General features: G+C 39.3%; 1 protein-coding gene across 5 annotated transcripts in view; it reads left to right on the top strand.

Moving 5' to 3' along the window:
* LOC149255995 (protein LPA3-like) overlaps nucleotides 1-9,755 on the top strand; it is an 81,723-nt gene extending 71,968 nt beyond the window's left edge. For 3 of the 5 annotated variants that reach the window (XM_089457358.1, XM_089457354.1, XM_089457355.1), the window contains 3 exons: nucleotides 8,957-9,055; nucleotides 9,242-9,359; nucleotides 9,470-9,755. In XM_089457358.1, the coding sequence (XP_089313484.1) occupies nucleotides 8,957-9,055; nucleotides 9,242-9,359; nucleotides 9,470-9,590 (338 nt within the window). In that variant the 3' untranslated portion in view covers nucleotides 9,591-9,755. The remainder of the gene's footprint in view (nucleotides 1-8,956; nucleotides 9,056-9,241; nucleotides 9,360-9,469) is intronic. The other 2 variants (XM_089457356.1, XM_089457357.1) reach the window with 2 other exon arrangements.
* Nucleotides 9,756-25,460: the final 15,705 nt, after the last annotated feature.

The raw sequence follows: 25,460 nt of genomic DNA, 5'->3' as shown, positions 1-25,460 counted from the left end.
GAAGGGTCAAACGATTGACTCCTTCCTCGAAGGACTGAATGAGATCCAAGATCAGGTGACTGCTATAGGAGCAACATCGGATCGGGAGCTTATGGTGAGGACAACCCTGAATGTTGTCTCAAAAGAGTGGGAAGTGTTTGTCCAAAGCATCCTGGGCATAGAGACTCTCCTACCTTGGGACGAGATGTAGGTAGCTCTTCGCAAGGAAGAGATCAGACGACAGTCAAAGACAGGTGGCAACAGCAAAGGGATCAAGGTCAAGCAGGAGGAGGAGAATGTGGCCCTAGCATCTGAGGGAAAGCAGGAGAAGCGGAAGAAGAAAGATCTCTCCAAGATCAAGTGCTTCCACTGTGGGGAGATGGTTCATTGTGTGACCCAGTGCCCAAGGAAGAAGAGTAAGGGAGAGTCTTCCGAGACTAAGGCAACGCCAGCACAAGAAAAGAAGGAAGTTTTGACAGACGATGATTGTGCCATGAGTGCACACATGCCACTTGAGCAAAAGTGGGGAGACATCAAGTTGTAGTTAGGTGGATTACAGGCGATGAGGGGCAGGATCCTCCAGGTACCCAGCCTCTTGGATTAGACCTTGCTACGGGAGCCCCGACGAGGTGTAGCAGGATTGGCTGAGTGGGTAGAGACGGATGGGGATGGAGCGGCAGAGAGAGCTATAGTGCAGGAGTCCCAAGACAACGCAAAGCTAGCAGGCTGCAGCAGTGCGAGAGGCACAAGAGTGTTGCACCAGTGCAGGAAGGCGCAGTGAAGTGTGCAACGGTGCGAGATGTAGGGAGTTGTTGCAGCAGCGCAGAGGTCAGAGAGGGAGCACTTGTCAGCAGTAGAGGGAGCTTCAGCATCAGTTGGTGTTTCTAGCCCAACAGGGAGGTCAGTTGGGAGATCAGTTACGTACTTCTCAGTAACTGAGTTGCAGTGCAATAGTGGGCAACACGATGCAGCATGATGAGAGGAGGTGCAGTGCGGATGCAATGCTGGGAGAAAGGACCAGCAACAGCACGGATGCAAAGGGAGTTGTCGTACAGATGCAGTAGTGGTGGTGGCAGAACCATGGGCAGTAGTACAGGATGCAGCAGTGTAGAGGATGTTGGGTAGGAAGGCCTAGCATCAGCACAGGTACCAATGCTGGATGATCAGAGTAATACTCAATGAGGAGTATTGCTACAGCACAGTCCTCACTAAGAGGGAGAGTTGATTTGGGGTAGCATCGAATGTGCTCTAGCCACGAAATTTGGTGGAGAGGTTGGGGCATATGAGATTTCCAATATCCAGAAAGGGTTTGGGTAGATTCTAAACAGATCAGGAGATATAAAAATAATTAATATTTTTAATGGAGTCCCTAAGTCTAAACTTAGGGAAAATAAAATATTAATGTGTATTAATATGAATCTGTGTTAGAGTGGTCCAAAAGACATGGATCAAGCTGGATCTAATCTTAGCCGTTATGATTAGGACTTAATCTCGGCCGTTGATATGTCAACGAGAAAAGCATAAGAGGAGGCTTGAGGGTCACTTGGAGAACACACCAAATGATCAGTCATTCTATTCTCTAGAGCGGGGTTTTCTAAGAGAGATAGAATCAGTGATCGGGAGAGAAGCTGAGGGGCATTGAATACAGAGGAACAGAGAAGGCAGAGATTGTGCCGAAAGAGCAACGCAACAGCCAAGGAGAGTGACGTAGAGCCAGCAAGGGCTCACGCGGGGCCACGCAGAGGCAGCCAAGTGCCGTGCAGAGCACCAGAGGGGCCAGCGTAGCTGACGCAGAGGCTCCCATAGCTGACGCAGGGCCTCCTGGGGCTGACGCAGGGCCAACGTGAGACAAAGAAGGGCTGACGCAGTCCAGATTGGGCAGACGCTAGGGTTGCAGGAGCAGTTTTGTGCTGAGGAGCTGCCGGAAGGGTTTTCCGGGGTTTCAGCCTAGATGTTTCTCTCAAACTGTGAGGTATAGCTGCTAAGGAAATTCTCTATTGGGTAAGCCAGTTACGACACCCAGATTGTACTCTAATATTGCTTTATAAGAAAACCCTCAGATAGTTGCACCGGTTTCCCGCATTGGGTTTTTCCGGGGACATTGGTCCAAAAATAATGGTGTCATGTGGTGTGTTTGTTCTTGTTTCTTTTAGTTGTTGATCTGTAATATGTTGAGCATGCACTGGTGTTTATTTTCAGTATTTACTTTGTAAATAACTTGTTAAAGAAAAATAACAAGTAGGTAGGAATAAATCAGAAAAATTGCATGAAGGGTTTCTAAACTAAGTAAACTTAGAAACTTCAACAGTACTTGATTTATTGTAAAGAAGAAATTAATAAAAGTATTTATTCTTATTGTTCATTTTGTGTTCTAAATATAAGTGATCTAACTGGTAAAAGTAACAATTGAAAAGAAATATTGATTCACCCTCCCTCCTAGTATTTATAATAATTGGTATCAGAGCCAGTACCTTCACTCAGATCCTAACAACTTGAAGGTTGATCATTAAAACACAAATGGTGAAGCCGAGGAATAAAGTCTCCAATTGATCTGAATTTGAAACTACTTGTAAATGGTTTGCAAGGTATTCAATTCAGAAATATACATGTTTAAAAGATGTCCATGTCTTGCAGAAAAGAAACAAATGAAATTTTCAGCTGTTCATGACCCATTTAAGTATAGTAGATTTATTTTCTTTTACTGTTTAACACACTAAAATGAATTTGTTCTGCAAAATAAATCAACCACAGATGCCAAAGAAGTTGATGAAGCAGTTCACCCCTCCAGGGCTACGTCTGTTGGGTCCAAGGCTCCCAAATGGGCTTGTCCTTGTTTTAATTAAATGCTCAAATTGAATACACAACTGAATAGAAGCATCTACAGGTGGAATAGATGGTAAAAACGAATTCAGAACACTTGAATCCTTCAGGATTGACTACTGGTTCACCTCCAATGGATACCTGCAACCCTATACAGTCTTCCCAATACTGGGCCTTGGTGGCTCCTAGAACTTCCACGGCTCCAAAACCTTTGCAAATGACCTCAGATGGCTGTAAGACCTGTGTCAATGGCTTCAGAAGGTCGAAAATACCAAAAAAAAAAAAAAAATTCGTCCAAAACCGCCTTTCCTAGCCAAAGTTATGGCCCATTAAAGATTCCCTCCAGTTTAGCCTAAAAAAACTCCAGTTAACTTTAGTTGGAGCCAGTTAGGCCCGCCAAATATGGCGGGTCCGCCCAAATTTGGCGCTCTGCCAAAATTTCCGCCAACTTGACTGCAGTTATAATAAATGCATATGAACGGTTGGCGGTTTACCTCGGATTTTGTGCCCGACGGTTAAGGGTTTGGCCCACGGTTTTGGGCTGTGGTCACATGGTATGGGGGTTGGCCCCTTTCATTTCCCGCCCAAACCAAATTTAAACTTTATAAACAATTGCCACCACACATATAACAACTGTGACCCCTGTGGCGCGTTGGTATGGCGTTGAAATGTTACAAGACAGGTCGTGGGTTCAAACCACAAGTCGACCAAAAACTTTTAAACGCATATGCTCCATAATGCTGATGTCACCATGGGACACGTGGCAGCCTCCGGGCCTGCCACGTGTCATCCTCTAATTGGTTGCCTGAAACCAACTCCCATACATATGCTGACGTTACCATGGACACGTGGCAGCCTCCGAGCTTGCCACGTGTCATCCTGCCATATGCTGCCCGAAAAAGAATGTTCTCTAGAATATTACGAGAATATTCTATTTTATTTTTTTTGAAAAAAATCAAAATTTCAATGTTATTGAGAAATTCTTCTTTTTGCCATAACTTTCTCATATGGCGACCGTTTTTCGAACCGTTTGTGGCGCCGGAATCAGGAGGACGAGCACTTTCCAGTCGTTCAACTTTGAACCAGTTCTGAGCATTTTAAATTTTGAGCATTTTATGACACTTAGGACATGAGCACCTGATCACGCCTCCCCATTGGGAAGCTTTTGGACCCCAAAAGCCTTCAACTACCTGTTAAAGAGGTGAGAGTACAGCTCCCTCACTCTGTCCACCTCCATCCACTTTGACTTGTTCGGTTTGCTGCCTTTGAAACCAACCCGAACATAATCTACACTGCCCCTCCTTGAAGTGTGTGCCCTTCTGTCAAGGATTGTATCTTCTTTCAGCTCATCTAAGAATTCTGGCGAGAAATCTTCTATAGATGGCAGCTGAACAGCACTTTCATGATCAACAATCAAAGGAGGTTCATACAAACGTAAGTTCTCCACATTGACAACAGAATACATTTGCATGTAGGAAGGCAAATCTAATTGAAAGGCATTATTTCCAACCTTCTTGAGGATTTTGAATGGACCATAACGAATAGGCTTCAACTTTTTACCTTCTCCTTGCATCCTTTCCTTACTAATGTACAGCCATACCTCATCCCCTTCTTGAAACTTGTGATCGACTCTATGCTTGTCGTGTCTTTCCTTGTACTTGCCTTGACTCTTCTCAAGCTGTTCTTGAATTTGCTGAATTATTTCAATGAATGAACGAGCTTTGTCAATATCACTATGTCCCTCAATGGCGACATCTTTCTCAAGAATGAAATCAAGAGGTGATTTTAGCAAGTAACCAAAACAAGCTTCAAACGGTGAGGTGTTTGTGGAAGAGTGCTTGGCACGATTGTAAGCATGCTGTATGTAGTGCAAATGTTCATCCCAAAGCTTGGGATGCTTGTTGCAATAACCTCTCAAGAGGTGCACAATGGTTATGTTCACAACTTCTGTTTGTCCATCTGTTTGCGGATGGAAAGCAGTACTTTTCTTCAACTTTGTGTCCATCATCTCCCATAGGTTGGACCAAAAATTCCCCACAAATATGGAATCCCTGTCACTAATGATGGAAGTAAGCAAACCAAAGTGAATCCATACATGATGAAAAAATAATTCAGCAGTTTGTTCAGCAGTTATAGTTTTCTTACAAGGCATAAGTATACACATTTTGCTGAAACGATCAACTACTACATATAAATAATCATGCTGCTTTCTAGATTTTGGCAAACCTCCTACAAAATCCATGGAGATGCTCTCCCATGGTCTAGAAGGTACCGGAAAAGGAGTATACAAGCCAAGTTTCCTATTACTAGGCTTGCTTGTAACACATAATGAACAACCTCTTATGAACCTTGAAACAGAATCTACCATGCGAGGCCAATAGCAATACCTCTGTAGATGTGCAACTGTTTTGCTTACACCAAAATGGCCAGCAATAAGAGAAGAATGAGCTTCTCTTATGACATTTATTCTCTCCCCCTGTGGTATACACAACTTTCCCAAATGAAACAGCAAATTGTTATGCATGTGACAGTCATTTTCCTCTACATGATTCTCTTTACTCAAGTTAGCATACACATCTTTAAAGTCATCATCAGATGCATATTGTTCTATGTAACTATCATGTACAATGGAATCATTCTTAAGTAAAGTAACAACACCAATAATAGGCCTTGAAAGCATATCAACAACTTTATTCAAAGTACCTTATTACCAAATGGAATTGTTGCAAGAAGCCCATCCATCTGAAGTGTCGTGACTGTTGTAACTTGCTTTGTGATTGCAAGTACTGTAAGGGCTGATGGTCGGTATGTATAATAGTTTCTTTGCCCATCAAATAGTGTTTCCACTTTTTGACGCTTTGTACCAATGCATACAACTCCTTATCATATGTAGGATAATTTACAACAACACCATTAAAAGTTTCAGAATGAAAAGCAATAGGCTTACCATGCTGTAGAAGAACTGCACCCATGGCATAATCACTAGCATCGGTTTGTATCTCAAATGGCTGTCTCAAATCCGGTAATGCAAGGACTGGAGCTGAACTAATCTTCTCTTTCAAAGATTCGAAAGCTTTTTGCTGCTTGCCTCCCCATTGGAAAGCATGCTTCATACTTGTCACTGCATGCATAGGAGCTGCTATAGAAGAGAAGTTAGAGATGAACTTCCTCCAATATTGAGCTGCACCCAAAAAACTTCTTACCCCTGTTATGGATTTGGGAGTAGGCCACTTCACAATAGCCTCTATTTTAGCAGGATCTATTCTCAAAGCACCTCCTCCTACTATGTGTCCCAAATAAACCAAAGAAGTCTTTCCAAATTCACACTTTGACATTTTAAAAAATAACTGATTCTTCTTCAAAACATCAAGTACTTTCCTAACATGCATGACATGATCTTCTCTAGACTTGCTGAAAATTAAGATGTCATCTAAGTAGACAATAACGAAATCATCAAGAAAAGGACGCAAGACATCATCCATTACCCGCATGAAAGTTGCAGGTGCATTGCACAGACCAAACGACATCACAAGCCACTCAAAGAGTCCTTGTTTGGTTTTAAAGGTTGTGTTCCAAATGTCACTTTCTTCAATTCTTACTTGATGATATCCACTGCGCAAGTCTAACTTAGTGAAATATCGAGCATCTTTCAGCTGGTCTAGCAAATCATCTATCCTTGGGAGTGGGTAACGATTCTTTACCGTTATCTTGTTCAAGGCCCTGAAATCAACACACATACGCCAAGTGCCATCTTTCTTTGGAATCAATACAATCGGTGACCCACATGGCGAAGTACTTGGCCTTATGAAACCCTTGTCCAACAAGTCCTTGATTTGCTTCTTTATTTCAGCATTCTCCATAATAGACATGCGGTACATGCCTATGTTTGGAAGAGGACAATCTGGATGCAAATGGATTTCATGCTGAATCTCCCTCTTAGGAGGTAAACCTGTTGGCTCCTGAAACATCTCATGATATGCATCCACTACATCATACAGTTCTAAATTAAGTTTTGGATCACAATTGTCAAATGACTCATGATTCACATCAACCTTGGGCTTAATCATAAGAAGAACAAAATTCTTACTTGAATTGACCAGCCTTTTTACCTGTCCTGCATTCACCATCGCTATATTTGTCTTCTTGCGATGAGCTCTAACAATGAACTCCTTGCCATCTTTGAAAAGATGATATTTGTTTTCATGGCGATGAAAGATAGCTTTCCTGTCAAACAAGTAAGGACTTCCCAAAACAATTCTTGCTATATCAAAAGGTACCACATCAAGTTCAACTGTGTCAATAAAATGTGCAGTAATTGCAAAGCGCATTGTGCACTTCCTTGAAACTTGTAAATTTGCATCTTTGCAAATCCATCCAAGTGGATATGGCTTCGGATGTGGAACGGTCTCAAGTTTAAGTTGCTTGACCAAGTCCTCTGATATAAGGTTTGCTTGTGACCCACTATCAAAAAGTGTGTCAATCTTAGTATGTTTTGAAATCACCCTCACGTGAAATAGTTCAATTCTTTCTTCCTCATTAGGAGCTTGTACATGGCAGTTTGAGGTACTAGTGCTGGCTTGAGTTTCAATTTCTTTTCCCTTCAAGTTTTTCAAACCCATGGCTGCAATTTTGGTTTCATCACCTGAATCATCCCCTAAATCTTGTGGTGTAGATGTAGTAGCAGCAGTTTTCTGTTTCCCTTTGGATTTGTTAAATTGAGGTCTTTTTTCAGGATGTAATTTCCAACAGTTTTTCTCCTTATGGCCTGGTTTAGAACAGTGTTTACAGATCACTTTCTCACTCTCCTGTTTGACAGATGCATTCTTTTTGCCCTTTCCCTTGGAGGTTTTCTCTTTGTTTTTCCCCTTGGGGGGCTTGTTTCTACCCTCTTCAAATGTGTTTTTTCCCCTTGCCTCTAAATGGGTAGCTTGGACACAAACCTCGTCCAGGCTAGTAGGGTTAAACATCAAGATGGTGTGTCTAAGGTAGCTATGCAAGCCACCAATGTATTTCAGCAAGGTTTCCTGGGTCTGTAAATCTACCCCTAATAAGAGAGCTCTTCTCCTGAATTCTTGGGTGTAGTCTTGGACACTCTGACCCTTAAGTTGTCTGAAATTTTGCCAGTTCATAATGGCTTTCTGCATGTGAGCAAGAAGATAAAACTGTTTTTTAATGGCTAACAGAAATTCAGGCCATGTTAAGGTAACCTTACCAAATTTCTTGATCTCCTCTTTAGTCTTGGCCTCCCACCAGACCAATGCTGCTCCATCCATTCTCAAAGAAGCCAACTGAATCTTGGTGGCATCATCATGCATATTCTGGATCCTCAAGTAAACTTCCAACTGCCTAATCCAGTTGTCAAGCTTTTCTGCATTCACTTCGAGTGAATCTCAACAACTATTTGCTATACTTAAGAGGGAAGTTGTTGAGGAGGATATTTTATTGTTGCTCCATGGAAAACTAATGGATCTGGGAAAACAATTGCTTGTTTATTGTAAGTACTAAGAAGATGTATCCCACTCTAATAAAATAGTATCTCTCTCCATTTGAGAGGGATTGGGTTGAAGTGATATGGCTAGTGATTGAGAAGGGAGGAGATAGAGAATAGGAGGTTGGAACTGAAGGTTGATGAGCTCTATTGTATATCAATCTTGAAGACTTGATGAAAAAGTGAGGTATTGCATCTACTTTGTTGTAAGGTTTATTTTTATGCTCGTCAATTGTAAATTTGTTGTAGAAACTTCTTTTTTCATCTAGTATGAAGGCCTATTAATGAAAATTTCATTCGTTTAGGAGTAGGTGAATGTGAGGAACCTATCCCTCTTGCCTTTCTTGCTGTTTTATTTCTGCATCATTATCACTCATCGATCAAATTAGTATTTGATTTGATTAATAATTCTGTCAAATATTACAGCACTTTCATATTTGTTTGATGAGTGGCACCCCTAGCTCTCCAAGGCTGATTTCCACAATAATTTCCAGCAAACACTCTAAGGTTTCTTCCTTAAGTTCAGATGCTGCATTTCTTCTAGCAATCTGGATTATGTAACTTGATTATTGAAAAAATGATTGATGACAAATTTCTATCACTAATTTTGAGGAATCGATGCTTCATTATTGTTATGGTCTTGTACTGATGAAAAGCTACATTGTCTAGAGATGCTTGTTGTGGAAGAGCTTTACAAGGATGCAGTTGTGCATACAGATCGCAAACTGATTATATTCAATGGAGAACTAGACCGAATAAGGAGTGGTTGTATCTTTGATGAAATATGACAATACATAGATGCCAATCCATGATTAATATCTTATTTTTTATTTCCTTTACAGTGAAATTTCTGTTTTACAAGTATCATTTCTTAAACCATCAATTTATACTCCACCTGGGGTGAATGGACTTAGTTTAGAATGATGTTTTTAACTTTATCCTTGACTATTTTAGATTACCCTCCATTCTTCTATCCAAAGATTGGAGCCCTTGCAAGGAACTTCTTACCCAAGTTTGAGACTGCATATTATATACACAATTTCAAAGGCCGTGTTGGAGGAACACTTTTCAGGTAGTGTTCATTAATTCCTACTGAAAATCAATACTGAGTTATGCAGGCTATCAATCAAGCTATAAACCTACTGATCCGTGGAGAATTAATTGAAATTTGAAATTTTGCAGGTCATATCCAGGACCCTGGCAAGTACTGAGAAAAGTTGGAGACAAACATGTGTGTATACATCAACAGGAGACTATGCCATCTTTGAAAGAAGTTGCACTAAGCATTCTACCTTCTGCTTGATATTTGAATTCTACCCAGATGTCCAAGAAACTTCATTAAAATGTTTCTTGGGAAATGAGGTATATATGTTATGGGGTATTCCAAAATGGGAACTATATTCTGGTGTTCTATATTTTGGTGTTTGTCTTGGATAACTTACATATTATCACAAATAGGAATTCGAAATTTTTGTGTTCTTATCAAATAAAATTTATATAATTGTTATTATAATGTAATTTTTCCATTTTTGTCAGATTTTTCTCCTTTCCATTTTTTGTATGATTCTTTTCGTGTTAAAGGTAATTATGGAATTTAATTTAGGATCTTCATTGCAAATTCCTGTGTGTTTTAGGATGGATTTGTTAAACTCTTCCATACTCTTGAAACAGCCAATCCTATTGTGAGTCCTACTCTTCATAGATACTCAGGATTACTCTTGATTCTCAATACTTTCAATGGAATGGTTGCATGTGTTTGGGTCTACGACTAGATAAAAGAGAAAACGACCAGAGCTCATATTACCGTGCTACTGCTATTATTTAGGAAAGTCATTCTCAAATAATATTGAACATGGAGGCTAACTTTATAAACTATAATATTATTTCTCAATTCATATTTAGGTTATTGACCCTGGATTTAATAATTTGTCCTTAACATTAACCAGACTGAGATCAAGTTGAGAAGATTGAATTTCTAATCGCACAATAGGTAGGACTTGTTTGATTAGAAATTGGGGTTAAATGTACAAGCTTTTGACTTACAAAGTTCTTAACCTTTTTTAATTGAATGAAGGCCCACCTTAGACATCTAGTGAAAATATGGACCTATCTATTTTCTAGAGGTTACAACGGGGATTAACCCCTTGTCAGTAAAGGCTTTGTTCTTACATGAGAGAAATGAGAAAGTCAAATCTCCCCCACATGCACCTCCATGTTAATGTGAGTGTTGTATGTTAAACATTCAGTAGATGGTAAATAGATCTGAAACTATTTATACCCTAGAAGACTGAAAACTTAAGGAACTCTGATCTAAAACACATCTGCTAACTGAAAAGTACTGACAGCAAGACAAAAGGAATTTGCAGCACTCAGAAAATTACCTCTGTTTTTTTTTCCTCTTTATTAACTCTGGAAACAAAAACAGTGTACACTCTTGGTAGTAAATTGGAAAATAAAACAAAGGGGACCCTGCCTTTATATAGATTGTTTAGGGTTTACAATGTAACTCAACCTATGCACCTCCATATGAGAAAGTCAAATCTCCCCCACATGCACCTCCATGTTAATGTGAGTGTTGTATGTTAAACATTCAGTAGATGGTAAATAGATCTGAAACTATTTATACCCTAGAAGACTGAAAACTTAAGGAACTCTGATCTAAAACGCATCTGCTAACTGAAAAGTACTGACAGCAAGACAAAAGGAATTTGCAGCACTCAGAAAATTACCTCTGTTTTTTTTTCTCTTTATTAACTCAGGAAACAAAAACAGTGTACACTCTTGGTAGTAAATTGGAAAATAAAACAAAGGGGACCCTGCCTTTATATAGTTTGCCTAGGGTTTACAATGTAACTCAACCTATCTTAGGCACCTAGGTAGGAGTGCACAGTCTGCATGTAATGCATGTGCTGGGGCTCCTATGTAATTGTGCCAAAATGAGAGTAGGTAACCTCATGCAATGCACGCTGACCCTCCTGTTGGGAGCAACACCCCTCTATCAAATTCTGGAAATTACTAATTATGATAAAGTCAAATTGAAGTTGGAAACAGAAACTCCTAATCTGAAAATTACAAATTCTAACAGCAATTAGTTTGGGAAATAACTGAAGGCTAGCACATATGTGCTTGAAACATGAGTGTCTCCTCACTGTCTCCTATAAAACTGTGGTTTGCATTCATTCTTCCTCTATTGCTATGCCATCTCTCTGACCTACTGCTCATTCTTCCGCTACTGGAATACACCATCACTATGAACAACCAAATTAAGGAGCAACCAAGGTAAAATATAACCAAGTCTTTCTCTTACCATCTCAAACTTCCACTGTGATATCCCCAATTTTATGAATTGCTAAGTGTAGCCAATTTTTGTAATTTTGGACCTGGGAACATTTTTGGCATGGGGACTTAGGAGATAAAAGAAAAAATTGCAGCTCTAGTGGAATGTGGGGCCACAAGAAAGAGAAATTTTACCCAAGGAAAGAGAAGGAGGAGGTGTGAATTAGGGAGAGTGGGGACCACAAGACAGAGAAGAGGCCAGCAAATTATAAATAGAGCTTGAGGGCCTTACTTTTGGGGATCTTTTGGCCATTTTTATGTCTTGAACATAGTTCTCTTGAGCTGCTTAGCCAAGACAACCAGTGTTGTTTAGCACAAGGGGATTCCTAAGCAGAGATTCCACCTCTACCTTCGGTGAACTTCGAGTGTCACCCTAGGTGATATTTTGAGATTTGGAGGAGACCCTTTCAAAGCCATGTAGAGACACATCATTTCATCTTGCCACTGTAGCATGCTTCTTCCTGGGCGCAGAGGCAAATCGAACTACTCGTTGGGAGGTCAACTACAAAGGGTTCTAGCACTAGAGGATTTATAGGAGTTTCTTGTCATTTTAGCCAGAGGATTTTCGGTGATATTGCTGGGCTGTAGTGTTGAGAATTTGGGGAGCCATTTCAATTGATTTTGGCATTGCGTGGGGGGTCACTGGATAGACATGCGCAAGGGTGGAAGGAAAAGGGAGTTGAGGAGGGATAACGCCGGAGGAGAAGAGCCATTCCTGGAGGAGGATTTTGTAGCGTTCTCCAATGGCATTTCAATGGTGAATTTGGGCTTCTTTCAGCAGTTTGGTTTATGTAGGGCGCAAAATTGACCAATCTGGGTATTATGCGCTTCTTGGGGGTTCCAAGTGATGTTGGAATTGGCCCAAACAATTTTTGGGTTTTTGTGGGTTTGGTGAGAGGAGACTCCAGCGAATTTTATAGAATTTTCCGGGCAGTGTTCGAGCCAGAATCATATATTGGCAGTATTCGAGCTAGAATCATATATTCTTATAGAAGGGCATATTGATGGTTAGATGGGAAGTTGTGACATCACTTTGTGGGTTCAATTTTGGCTAGGAGTTGAGCCAGACCCTTTCTGGGTATTTCAGTGTTTTAGGAGAGGAGCCTGTGGCTGCGATTTCAAATCGATCAGGGCATTATTAAGGGAAAATTTTCAATATCCATCCAGTAGCAGCTAGCAATTCTTCTCGGGCCTGCACAATTCATTTTAGGGGGTTCTTCCCAGCACTTGAGCATTGTATTCACACATGGGTTTTTGCCATAGCTTGTAGTAGCAAGCCCAAGTTCCATTTCTATCATTGTTGTACTCAGTTCTTTCGAATTAATACAATGGCTCAAATATTTGGCCCTATTTGTTGTGTTTATTTATTGCCTCTTGTGTGTTCATTTTTATTTGTTGTGGCTTAGTTCGTGCCTCTATTATTTACTGTGTTTTCCTAGTTAGGAATATTACAGTTGTATCAGTGTAGGAATGTACAGGGTAAGTTTCTCAGACAAAACACCAAAGGACACCGCTCACAAATAGATCATAGATCAATACACTAGTATTCTTGACGTGGTTAAAACCCTCAAAGAGGGAAACAGTCCATGACTTGAGCCAACGTGGCCACTTCAGGAAATTTATTAATAAAAGAATGAAAATTTACATAAGCTTCTCTCATGAACGGTCACCCTACAAATGACCCTCCATGCTCTTTAAATAGAGATCATGGACCAATCGGGTGTTAAGCCACAGATCAAGTGTCGGTAATACCGAGGAGAGAATGAACCGTCAGATCACTTCATGTCTAGAACATATCGTGACCGTCGGATTGTAAGTTACAAAAATACATAGTAAATAAACACACTTTACCTAACTCTACACTAGACCAAGTTATACTTAACTATTTCCTATGTGTCGGAATATCCTAACATCCCCCCTTAAGAACAACTTAGGATAGGATTGAAGGATGTACAAATATGACACAATAGGAGAAGGAAGGAGGCATTAGAGCCTATCCCCCCTTAGTGACAACTTCCTGAACTCCAACCATAAATCGAAGTTTAGTAAACTTCACCTCTGTGAGAGCCTTTGTAAAGATGTCTGCAACTTGATCATCGGTTGAACAATATTGAACTTCAAGAACATGGTCATGAATGAGCTTTCTGATGAAGTGCATGTGTAGTTCAATGTGTTTTTTGCGCTGATGTTGGATTGGATCTTTGCATAGTTGAATGGCACTTTGACTATCACACCAAAGTGTAGTCTAATGCTGCTGCTGAAAGCCAAACTCTAACAAGATTTGATGAAGCCACATGGCTTCCTTACTAGCTTCTACAGCACCACGATACTCTGCTTCTACTGAAGAAAGAGAAATGGCACTTTGTTTCTTGCAAGCCCATGTAATAGGTCTAGAACCAAGAGTGTATACATAACCTGCAATAGACTTCTTATCATCAAGGTCACTAGCCCAAACAGAATTAGTGAAACCAACCAATAGAGGAGATGCTTCTGCACTGTAATGAATCCCAAACTGAACTGTACCTCGAACATAACGAAGTATTCTTTTAGATGCTTTCCAATGACTTTCATGTGGGTTTTGCATAAACCGAGCAATAAGGCCAACAACAAAGGAAAGGTCAGGACGGGTATGGGTCAGATACAAAAGTTTTCCTACAAGCTGATGGTATAAGGTAGCATCAACTTCAAGGGAAGTACAAGTGACTGAAAATTTGGCTGCAGACTGAAAGGGAGAAGGGGCTGGCTTACAGTTTTCCACGTGAAAATGGCGTAGAAGACATACTTGGACTGGGAAAGGGAAATACCTTCCTTGGTTTGCAAGACTTGAAGACCAAGAAAATAACGCAAGTGTCCTAAGTCTATCATTTCAAACTTCTTTTTAAGGCTGGACTTCACATGGTTTATAAGGTTGGGATCACTTCCATTAAGGATAATATCACCAACATAAAGAACAAGAATGATAAGAGAGTTACCCACTTTCTTGGTGTAGACAGTATTGTCAGAATGACACCTAGAAAAGCCAGTATCTAAAAGAAAGCTATCCATTTTGGCATACCAAGCCGGAGGGGCTTGCTTGAGACCATAAAGGGATTTCTTAAGCCGACATACAAGGCCAGATTCTGTTTGTATAAAGTGAGGAGGTTGTTCCATATATATTTCTTCATGCAAATCCCAATGCAAGAAGGCAGATTTAACATCCATCTGATGGACTTCCCATTTGAAAGAGGTAGCAAGGGAAAGAACAAGGCAGATATAGTTCATTTTGGCAACAGGGGAGAAGGTTTCAGTATAGTCAATGCCTTCAACTTGTGAAAAACCCTTAGCAACAAGACGAGCTTTATGTTTATCAACTTTTCCATCTGGGCCAAACTTGGTTCTGTAAACCCATTTGCATCTAACAAATCTTTGTCCCTTTGGAAGAGGAACAAGATCCCATGTATCATTGGCCAATAATGAACGATATTCTTCATTCATAGCTGCGTCCCATTCTAGATGGCCTGAAGCTTCTGCAAAGGTTCCAGGATCGTAATTCAGTGAAGCTTGAGCCAGTAAAGAAGAGGCTTTATCGAACTGAGAACGTGTATGTCGTTGATCCGTAGGATCACCTGCAAGAGCACCTACTGCATCCCGAGTAGCAAAAACCCATATCAGAAGCTGAGGAGCTGAAGGAGGATCCTGAAAATGTGGGGGAGGATTGTCATCCTCGTTGTCATCATTTGAAGAAGAAATATTTTCAGAAGTAGAAGGGATAGAGAGAGGTGGCACATTTGCCGAACTAGGCTCGTAGGCCGATATGTTTTCAACAAACTTTACATCTCTTCTAATGATAATATTTTTGGACTTAGGTGAAAGAAGTCTATATCCTTTGACATCTTCAGAATATCTAACAAAAATACATCTTTCACTCTTAGGTTCTAAGGCTTTATGTTTCTCATTTGGAATATGGGCCCATGCTTCACTTCCAAAAACACGAAAGTGACTTACATCTAGTCTAATTGAGCTCCATGCTTCTTTTGGAGTGATATTCTTTAAAACCTTAGTAGGAGAGCAATTTACTATGTAATTTGCACAGTTAATTGCCTCTGCCCAAAAATTAAGACCAAGTCCTTTAGATTGAATTATACAATTAGCCATTTACTTTAAGGTGTGATTCTTCCTTTCAGCTACACCATTTTGTTGTGGAGTATATGGAACAATATGTTGCATTTGAATTCCATGCTCAGTGCAAAAGTTGATGAATTTGGTGTTAACATATTCTCCGCCATTATCAGATCTTAGCTTAAGAATTTGATGTCTAGATTGTTTCTCGACAAAGGCCTTAAAGGCTAAGAACATGTTAAAGACTTCACTCTTAAGTTTTAAGAAGTATACCCAAGTGCATCTAGAGAAATCATCAATGAAAGTTAAGAAATACTTGTAGCCAGAGAATGAAACAACTGGAAGTGGACAACATAAATCACTATGCACAAGCTATAAAGGGGTTGAGGGATGCCAAGAGGCACGTTTTTCAAAACTATCTCGATGATGTTTTTCGAGTACACATCCGGAACAAACACCGTCTTTGCAAGATACCATAGGAAGACCTATCACCATATTTTCTTTACAGAGATTTTGAAGGGAGCGATAGTTTAAGTGACCAAATCACTCATGCCAAAGTTTGCTCACTTCATCATTATGAGCAACAAATATCGAGGGAAGAGTTGATGACCCAAAGTTGTTAAACTTATACAACCTTGTAGAATCATCAGCAATGCCAATAGCTAAAATCTGTCTAGGATCTCTTAGGTCCTTAATTACAATATCATGAGGTGAGAATTCAACGGTTTTACCTTCACCTGAATGAGTTATTTGATATATAGATAAAAGGTTGCAGGATAAGGTTGGAACACATAATACATCATTAAATTGACCATTGTCTAGGTGAACAGTTCCAGTCCCTACAACACTAAGAGATCTATTGTCACCAACATATATATTTTTGTGTTACAATCATTTAAAGAAGAAAACATGGCCTTGTTTTTGGCCATGTGATAAGAAGCTCCAGAATCAATGAGCCACTCATGAGAATGAAAAGAAGAAGATAAATTTAGTGCATAACCAGACCGAGATGCTTGACAACCACATGCAGAAAGTGCAATTCCTAAAGATGAAGTTGAAGTTGAAGAGTGTTCCAAATGGATGTTATGCTTCTTCATTGCTGCTTCCAATGCTTCCATCTTCTTAAAGCATTTGGATTCTAAGTGGCCATCTCGATTACAAAAGTTGCAATGTCTATTAGTCTTCTTCCCTTTGTTTTTATTTGCCTTATCATTTTATTGAATTGATTTTTCATTTTGAGACTGAAAGTGTTTAGGACCCTTGGTTGGTTTAGACCCATTCTTTCTTGGATACTGCTTCTTAGGATTCTTTGAAATTGGTTGCTGTTGGACGGCTAAGGCTTTCTTAGAAGAGTTTACAAGATTAAGAAGACCAAGATGTAAGAGATTTTCTTGTTCTCTTATTAAAGAATCACAAAAGGCATCAAAAGAGGGAGACTTGTAGTCTTGACCTTGAGAAATAAAGGCTTCTCTAGTAGAATGGAAGGTGGAAACAAACACAGAGTAGGTTGGTCCCAACTTAGTAAGAATGGAATAGATAAGGCTACCATCTTCTTTCTTAACCTTAACACCTTCCAAGAGAAGTCTAAGGGTCTTGAACTTGGACAAAAAATCTTCAATGGAAGAAAAATTATTAGGGTCTAACGTAAGCAACTCATTTTCGAGTTGATGGGCTTTAATTTCATTTTTAATTCCAAAAACTTTAGTGAGTTGTTTCATTGCTTCATTAGGGGTATCAAGTTCTGCGATATGGAATCTAAGGTCTGGAGAAATAGACATCCCTATCAACCCACGTGCTTGATCTTGCCTATTTTCCCATTTGGCTGCTTTATCTTCATCTTTAGGTTTAGTTTCTTGGCTTGAGGCTATTCTGTAAAGACCTTTACTTCTAAGTAAATCCACAATGTAGGACCACCATTAGAAGTAGTTGGTGTTGTCAAGAATAACTTGGCATGAACTTTCCATTTTAACAGAAACTGAAGTTGTAGATGTTGAAACTAAATGTTTCAATGGGAATATCTCGAAAAATTAGGCTGATTAAAAAAAACGGCTCTAAAAACAACTTTCGGATGAAAAAGTTATAGCTTTTTAAAGAAAAGTTGTTGAAGATGCTGACAAAGTGTGTGAATGTGCAGAAGTGAATGATAATGTTAGATTTAAAAAAAAAAAAATCCCCACCCCCCTCCCCCCCTTTCAAAACTTAATCTAATTAGCTCACTTTAAAAGAAGATTTTATGACCCACTTTTATAAACAAGTGAAAGTCACTTTTACAATGGTACTTTATGAGCTACCCACTAAATTGTAACTTAAATAAAAAATAAAGAGACTTTAGAATTATAAGTGAGTCACTTTTTATAATGGGTGAGAACACTTTTACATAAAGTAACTTTAAAACATAAGTGACATGTTCTTTTTGAAAAAGTAACTCAACAAAAAGAAAGACTTGAATTCAAGACCTCTATTCTCATAAAGTAACTTTGGACCAAGTGAGCTAGTTTAAAAGGTTAGTAATTTTTCGAAAAGAGGAAGGGTTTTTTTTAGTCACTGAAGCTTTGGGGTGCGTGCTTACTTGAAAAAACTCTTTTTGCCTACAAAATAAAAAACCACACAAACCAACACGAACATGCAAAAAAAACCAAACCTTGCGGCTTGAAGTTAGTTTTCGCCAGAAACTAAATATTTTCCTCAATGTTTCTGATTTTCCAAGATCACACTAAGGCGCGGCGGAAAAGAGCATATGCATGAGAAAAATCCTTCATTTCTGTTTCTGATTTGCCCAGATCGCACAGAGTCGCGGGGCAAAGAGCATATGTAGAAATGAAATGTATAGATCTAGTAATAAAAAACAGAGAGCTAAATAAACCGAAATAAACAGAGAGATGAATAACTAAAACTACAAATAAACATTGTATACCTCTAGATCTTAAAAATGACATAGCTAGGGCTACCAGAAATACTCCTAACACATTAGAGCAGTCCTCTTGGCCCGAAAGCAGTCAGAAACAGTAGATCTAGGAAATGACAGTTGGATGCAGTTGTATTGGCTTCCGATTTGGATCACCAACGGATGCGGCCCTCAAATAGATCCGATACCATGTAGGAATGTACAGGGTAAGTTCCTCAGGCAGAACACCAAAGGACACCACTCACAAACATATCCTAGATCAATACACCAATATTCTTGACGTGGTTAAAACCCTTAAAGAGGGAAACAGTCCACAGCCTGAGCCAACACGGCCACTTCAGACAATTTATTAATAAAAAAATGAAAATTTACATAAGCTTCTCTCATGAATGGTCACCCTACAAATGACTCTCCATGCTCTTTAAATAGAGATCATGGACCAATCAGGTGTTAAGCCATGGATCAAGTGTCTGTAATACCGAGGAGAGAATGAACCATCAAATCACTTCATGTCTAGAACATATTGTGACCATCAGATTGTAAGTTACAAAAGTACATAGTAAAGAAACACACTTTACCTAACTCTACACTAGACCAAGTTATACTTAACTATTTCCTATGTGTCGGAATATTCTAACAATCATATCATGATCTTGGCTAGCTATGGGGAAGCCAACAAGATCATGGAGGTGTTGGACATGCATGCATAGTAACGTGTAGAATTATCGACCAATCAATGGCTCAAGGGAGAGTGAGTGTGCATGAACTCTGGGATGGGATTCGCAGGAACGATGAGAAGTTAGCCTAACTGAGGAAGATGGTGGACTAGATCCATTTGCATCCTTGCAACAGAGATACTATAGGGTGCGTAGGCCATGGGGTAAAGCCATTCACATCATGTGGGGGAAGTCAACAGAATCAGGGCAACAAACCTCCTCAAAAGGAGTGGACAGGACTAGAGCAGTTAGATTATGAGACTAGGAGGAGATCTTACTTCAGATCGTGGGGCCTAGGACGTAGGTACACTAGCGGTGAGCTTGAGGAGGAGGTTGAGCATGAGGATGAGGTCACACAGGATTGTGAGGGGAATGTAGATATACATGGTGGGACGCAAAAGTTACCCTTGTTAGAGATTCTTTTGATAGTTCCAATTGACACATTGGTGGAGAGAGTAGAGCACCTACCCATAGGTCCATCCATTGAGGAGGTGCTAGGAGACATAAAGGTGTCCACCGTTGATGAGGTGTCATCCGTTGTTGAGGTATCCATAAATGAGGTGTCTAGGGCTATGTGCGAGTTTCTAGTTGATAGAAACCCTCAACAAATTCATGAGGTGCCAATAGGTATAGAGGGATCTAGAACTGTGACAAATATTTTTGACAATCGCCACCCATAGTAGATTCAATGGCTAAGGGTCACTACTAAGTATTGAGCCAATTTTCGACGACTCGTTATCTTTCTTGTTATGATCATTTGTAGCTATAACAACATAAAAGAGATTTTGGGAAATGTCGAACATTTTCCAGTCATATTTTTGACATCTCCTCCATCGTAAGTTTGACGAAAATCGTTGTCGCAATTTGTAGGGTCAGCTTGTTGACGACAATCATCGTCACAATTAATTTGAAGACAGCTTGCTTATGCCATTGAAAGCGTTGTTGAAGTACCGATGTAAATGTTCGTTGTAAGACTGAAGACGTTATTAATTCTGTGATGATCATGCTGTAGTTACGATGTTTTGTTTGTGGGAAAAATCATTGCTAGACCGACGACCATGCCAATTCTACAAAATATGTTGCGACAATCTTGTTGTAGTTGTTATGTTTACGTCATAGGAAATCTCGTCACAAGACCCACGATACAATGAAATTTACAAAGAATGCTGCGATGAAGGCGTCACACTTGCGACATTGCAGTCATGGGATATTCCATCCAAAGAGTGGCAATGCCACTAATTTTACAAAGTATGTTGTGACGAATGTGTCGTAGTTGCGATATTGTGGTCGTGGGAGACTGTCGCAAAACCCACTAATTTTACAAAAATTATTGTGACGAAGATACCATAGTTGTAACGTTTGGCCCATGGGGAAGATCATCGCAAGACTGAGGAACTCAACATTTTAACAAAATACATTGCGACGATTATACTGGTGTCACAATACCAATGGAGTGTGCAATTTAAAAAAAAAGTTATCTGGTTGAGAAAGCCTCTTTCTCTTCCAGGGGAGGTAGGAGCGAGAGGGATCATTTACATCCCTGATGAAGAAATGAAGATGAAATTCACTTGGGGATTAGGCAAGGAAACAAATAACCAAGTGAAACCTTTAGCTCTTTGGCAAGGATTGAAGATTTCCCTCTCAAGGGGGATATGCCAACTAAAAGTCTTCGGGGACTCAATGATAATTATTCAAAAGTTCCACAAAGCGAAATACCTCAAAGAGAAGGATCTGTCTCCAATGTCCCTTAGAATATGGATGCAAATCCAGAAGTTTGAATCAATATCCTTCTTCCACATCAAAAGGGAAAATAACCAAAGTGCAGATGAGCAAGCAAATAGAGGAGCAACTCTTGAACAAGGAACAATAATCCAAGATCAAGGAGACCCATATATATCTTATATACCATGAATTTAATGTGCTATATGATTGAATCCAATATATTCCAAGTAACCAACCTCGGGGATATGATTAGATGGGAATTAAGCCTTGATAGGCCCATTAATGAAAACTCTAATCCCGTGGGAGAGAGGATCTCTGGCGGTTGGCATCCTCACAAGTTGAGTTGTGGAGGAAGAGAATAACTATTAGAAAAAGGAGAAAATGACATGATCGAAGAGAGGTGGAGACTAATCCTTGTCGCATTTATACCTCACTTCAAGGGAATGCAGAATGGTACCCCACTCATTCTAGAGCAATTAAAACTACATGAGCTTGGACATTGGGCGAAGGATTCAACAATGGATATATGTCTTAGGAGTATGTAGGGAAGGACAACGTCATTCAATGTTGTCAAGGCAAGAGTAACTCCATGAATGAAATTGTTGTCTTTTTCATTAAGAGAGAATATGAATATATACAAGGAGAGGGAGACTATTGGGTTTCATCTCCTAATGTCTCTTTGTCTTCCAACTTCCTTTATTTTTCTATTTACAATATTTACATAGGTTTTCCTAATCCCAAAGATTAGGTGTCAACATTCCCCCCTTAATCTGAAGGGATGTTGGTGAGTCCAAGCATCATTTTGAATCTTTCAAACTTTTCCCTTCCAAGCGCTTTGGTGAAGATGTTTGCAATCTGCTCATTTGTGGAACAATGTCGTAGGTGGATTGTTTTGGCCTCAACATGATGTCGAATCAGATGGTATTTTGTATTGATGTGCTTCATTCGATCATGAAATTTTGGGTTCTTGGCCAACTTTATTGTAGAATTGTTGCCAATTAAGAGAGGAGTTGAATGCGCTTGTTTCTCCTACAAATCTTCCAAAAATTTCTTGAGCCACACAATTTCCTTTATTGCTTCAGCTGCTGCCACATATTCTGCCTCAGTTGTGGAATATGTTGGAACTAACTTTTTGCGTGACCTCCAAGAGACAACTCCTAATCCAAGACTCATAACTTAACCTGAAGTAGATACTCCAGTTTCTTTATCTCCATCAAAATCTAAATCAGAGTGTCCAATCAAGTTGAAGTCACCCACCCATGTATACTTGAGTCCAAAGTCTTGATTTTCCTTCAAGTACTTTAGAACTCTTTTTGCAGCAAACGAATGACCCTCACAAGGCTTTTGCATAAACCTGGAGAGGATTCTGACAACAAATGAAATGTCTGGTCTGGTAATAATTAGGTAGTTGAGACTTCCTATGAGCTGTCTCTACTTTATTGCATCCTCAAACTCTTTTCCTTTAGTGGATGTGAGCTTTAAATTTTTTTCCATTGGAGTAGTTAAGGGATTGCACTCAGCCACGCCAAACCTGTTCAACAAATCTCCAATGTATTTCTTTTGAGAGAGGAATACGAACTTTAGATGTTGGGTTACTTCAATACCAAGATAGTAGTGAACATAGCCCAAATCTATCATTTCAAAACCTTTCCTCAGTTCTTTCTTTATGGATGCAATGTAGTTCTCATTGTTCCCTATCATCAAAAGATCATCTACATACACACAAGATATACAACTGTTTTTCCAATTTTCTTGAAAAACAAAGTTGCATCATCAAGATCATAATGTTTGAAATTGAGTTTCAGAAGATGCTCAATCAATTTCTTGTACCAGGCTCGTGGTGCTTGCTTGAGGCCATACAAGGATTTTACAAGCTTGCATACTTTGTGTTCCTGGCCCTTCACAACAAATCCTTCTGGTTGAGACATAAAAATATTATCTATCATATCTCCATTCAAGAAAGTTGTTTTTACTTCCATTTGATGGACTTACCAACCATTCTGAGCTGCCAAGACAAAGAGTGTCTAGATGGTAGCCCATTTTGCTGTGGGGGCAAAAGTCTCCTCATAGTTGACCCCTTCCTTCTGTGTAAGACCTTTTTCCACAAGCCTGGCTTCATGCTTGTCAAGTGAGCCATCTGCTTTATACTTGTTCTTGAAGACCCACTTGTAGCCTATTGGTTTGGTTCCCAATGAGGATCAACCAATTTCTAGTTGCCATTTTTTATCAAAGAATCATATTCTTTCTGCATCACTTCTTTCCATTCATCATGAGAACTAGCTTCTTTGAAGGAAGTTGGTTCGAAATCTGTAGACACAATTAGTTCACAATCATAACAAACATCCATATCAACAAGTGAATCGGGATAGTATACATCACCTCCATTTTGTCTATTTGAGTTTCTTGTTCTTGTCCTTCCAACCTCATCAGGATGAACACTTTCAAGTGTCTTTGCCAGCCATTTTGGAGGACCTTTCTGAGATGGCCCAGGTTGTTCACTTGATTGAGATGGGGTTGAATCAAGATTTAGCCTCCTTGATTTGAAAGATTCAAGAAAGATCACATCTCTAGATATTATAAACTTCTTATTCACTTCATCATAGAGACGGTATGGATTGGAGGTATTTGAGTACCCCAAGAAGATACATTTGTGACTCCTTGCACCAAGTTTGTTTCTATGTTCCTTAAGTATCAAGGCATAATAGGTGGAACCAAAAACCTTGAAATTCCTCACCGAAGGAATGTGGCCATACCACATTTCATAGGGAGTCTTGTTTTTGATAGTATGAGATGGACACCTATTCTTTATATACACAACACATAGAATTGCATCAACACAAAACACTAACTTAACATTCTTGAAAAACATCACTGAACGTACCATATTTAAGATTGTCTTGTTTATTCTTTCATTTACTTCATTCTGTTGGCGATTATAAGGCATTATTGTTTGATGTTTGATCCCATGCTGGCGAAGATAGTTTTCAAATTCATTTGAAGTATGTTATTTGGCATTATCAGTACGAATAAATCAAATATGAGATTGTGCATCATTTTCAATCTATGTTGAAAGTTAAAGCTTCAGATTTGTTCTTTAATAAATAAACCCAACACATTCTGGTGTAATCATCAATAAATGTCATCATATATTTATTACCATTTGCAGAAGGAACAAACATTGGGCCACATAAATCAGAATTAATGAGTTCAAGTTTTCTATATGCTCTGGAATGAGAATCATGAAAATATTATTTGTTGTGCTTTCCTAAGATACACGCATCACATTACTTAAGTTTCCTAGGAATAGTTGGCAAACCAGTAACACCATTTTTCTTCAACAAACGAAGGTTTTCATAGTTCAAGTGCCCAAATCTAGCATCCCATAAAATACTTGATGGAAGTATACCTTCATTATAGTGAGAACTATATGATTTTTTTTTTTTTGCACGAATAAAGATTCCTTGCAGCGTCAGAAGTCTTTCTTCTTCTATTCTAGTCATGACAAGTGAGTGATCTGATGCTTTTTTGACCTCAACCTTGCCATCAAATATGTGAATGGATTTTCCTTGTTGTCGGATGTGGACCAAAGACAACAATTTTCTCCTCAACTCTAGGAGGTATAGAACATCATGCAAAAGAAAGTATGGAGGACCAGGCAATTTGAGCCTGATGGTGCCAAGCCCTGATGGCTTGAGTTTTGACTTGTCTACAAATTAGATTGCTCGATCAACATTTTTAGTGAATTCTTCAAAGAATTCTCTTCTGAAAGGAATGTGGCAAGTTTCACCTTAATCAAACAACAAAGCATCTTTCCATGAAGCATTAAATAAGTCTTCAGTTACTCTAATTTTGCAATGTACCATAACATAATGAGCGGACTCGGGTGCTTTACCCTTCCCTTTACCAAGTGTTTTACATTTTTCTTCATTTCATTCCTACTCGTTTCTGTCTCAAGGCAGCTTATATCGTATACAATGAAGATCAGACTTTTCTCCTTGGAAATGTTTGCCTCCCTACCCCTAAAAATCTTCCTCATCTCCCTCTTCGGCCACCTCTTCCTCTAGAAGAATCTTATGTATGATTCTTCTCTTTCTGTGCAAGGCACACAACTTCTTAAGAAAAATGAGGAGTTTTCTTCTTCCCAAAATCCTTCTCTCTTTTAGCGAACTTCTTCTCAAGGGAGTCAAAGGAAATATCATTAAGTTTTCCACTTGCTTGCAATGAATCAAGATAATGTGAATAAGTGGGATATAGTTCCTTGACATGAGCAGTATGAGGAACATTTATTTCAAAACTTGTGGCTTTTATGTCATGCATAATGAATCTTATTTTGGATGCTAAGACAAGAGGGTCATCATTTTTCAACTCAATATTGAACAATTTGATCATCAATTGA

This window comes from Pinus tabuliformis, chromosome 7 (assembly GCF_031772625.1).
Source record: "Pinus tabuliformis cultivar Carrire ecotype Pingquan chromosome 7, CPIR1, whole genome shotgun sequence".
NCBI lineage: Eukaryota > Viridiplantae > Streptophyta > Pinopsida > Pinales > Pinaceae > Pinus > Pinus tabuliformis.
Note: the sequence above shows the minus strand (reverse complement) of the source record. Positions and strands in the feature narration are given on the sequence as shown.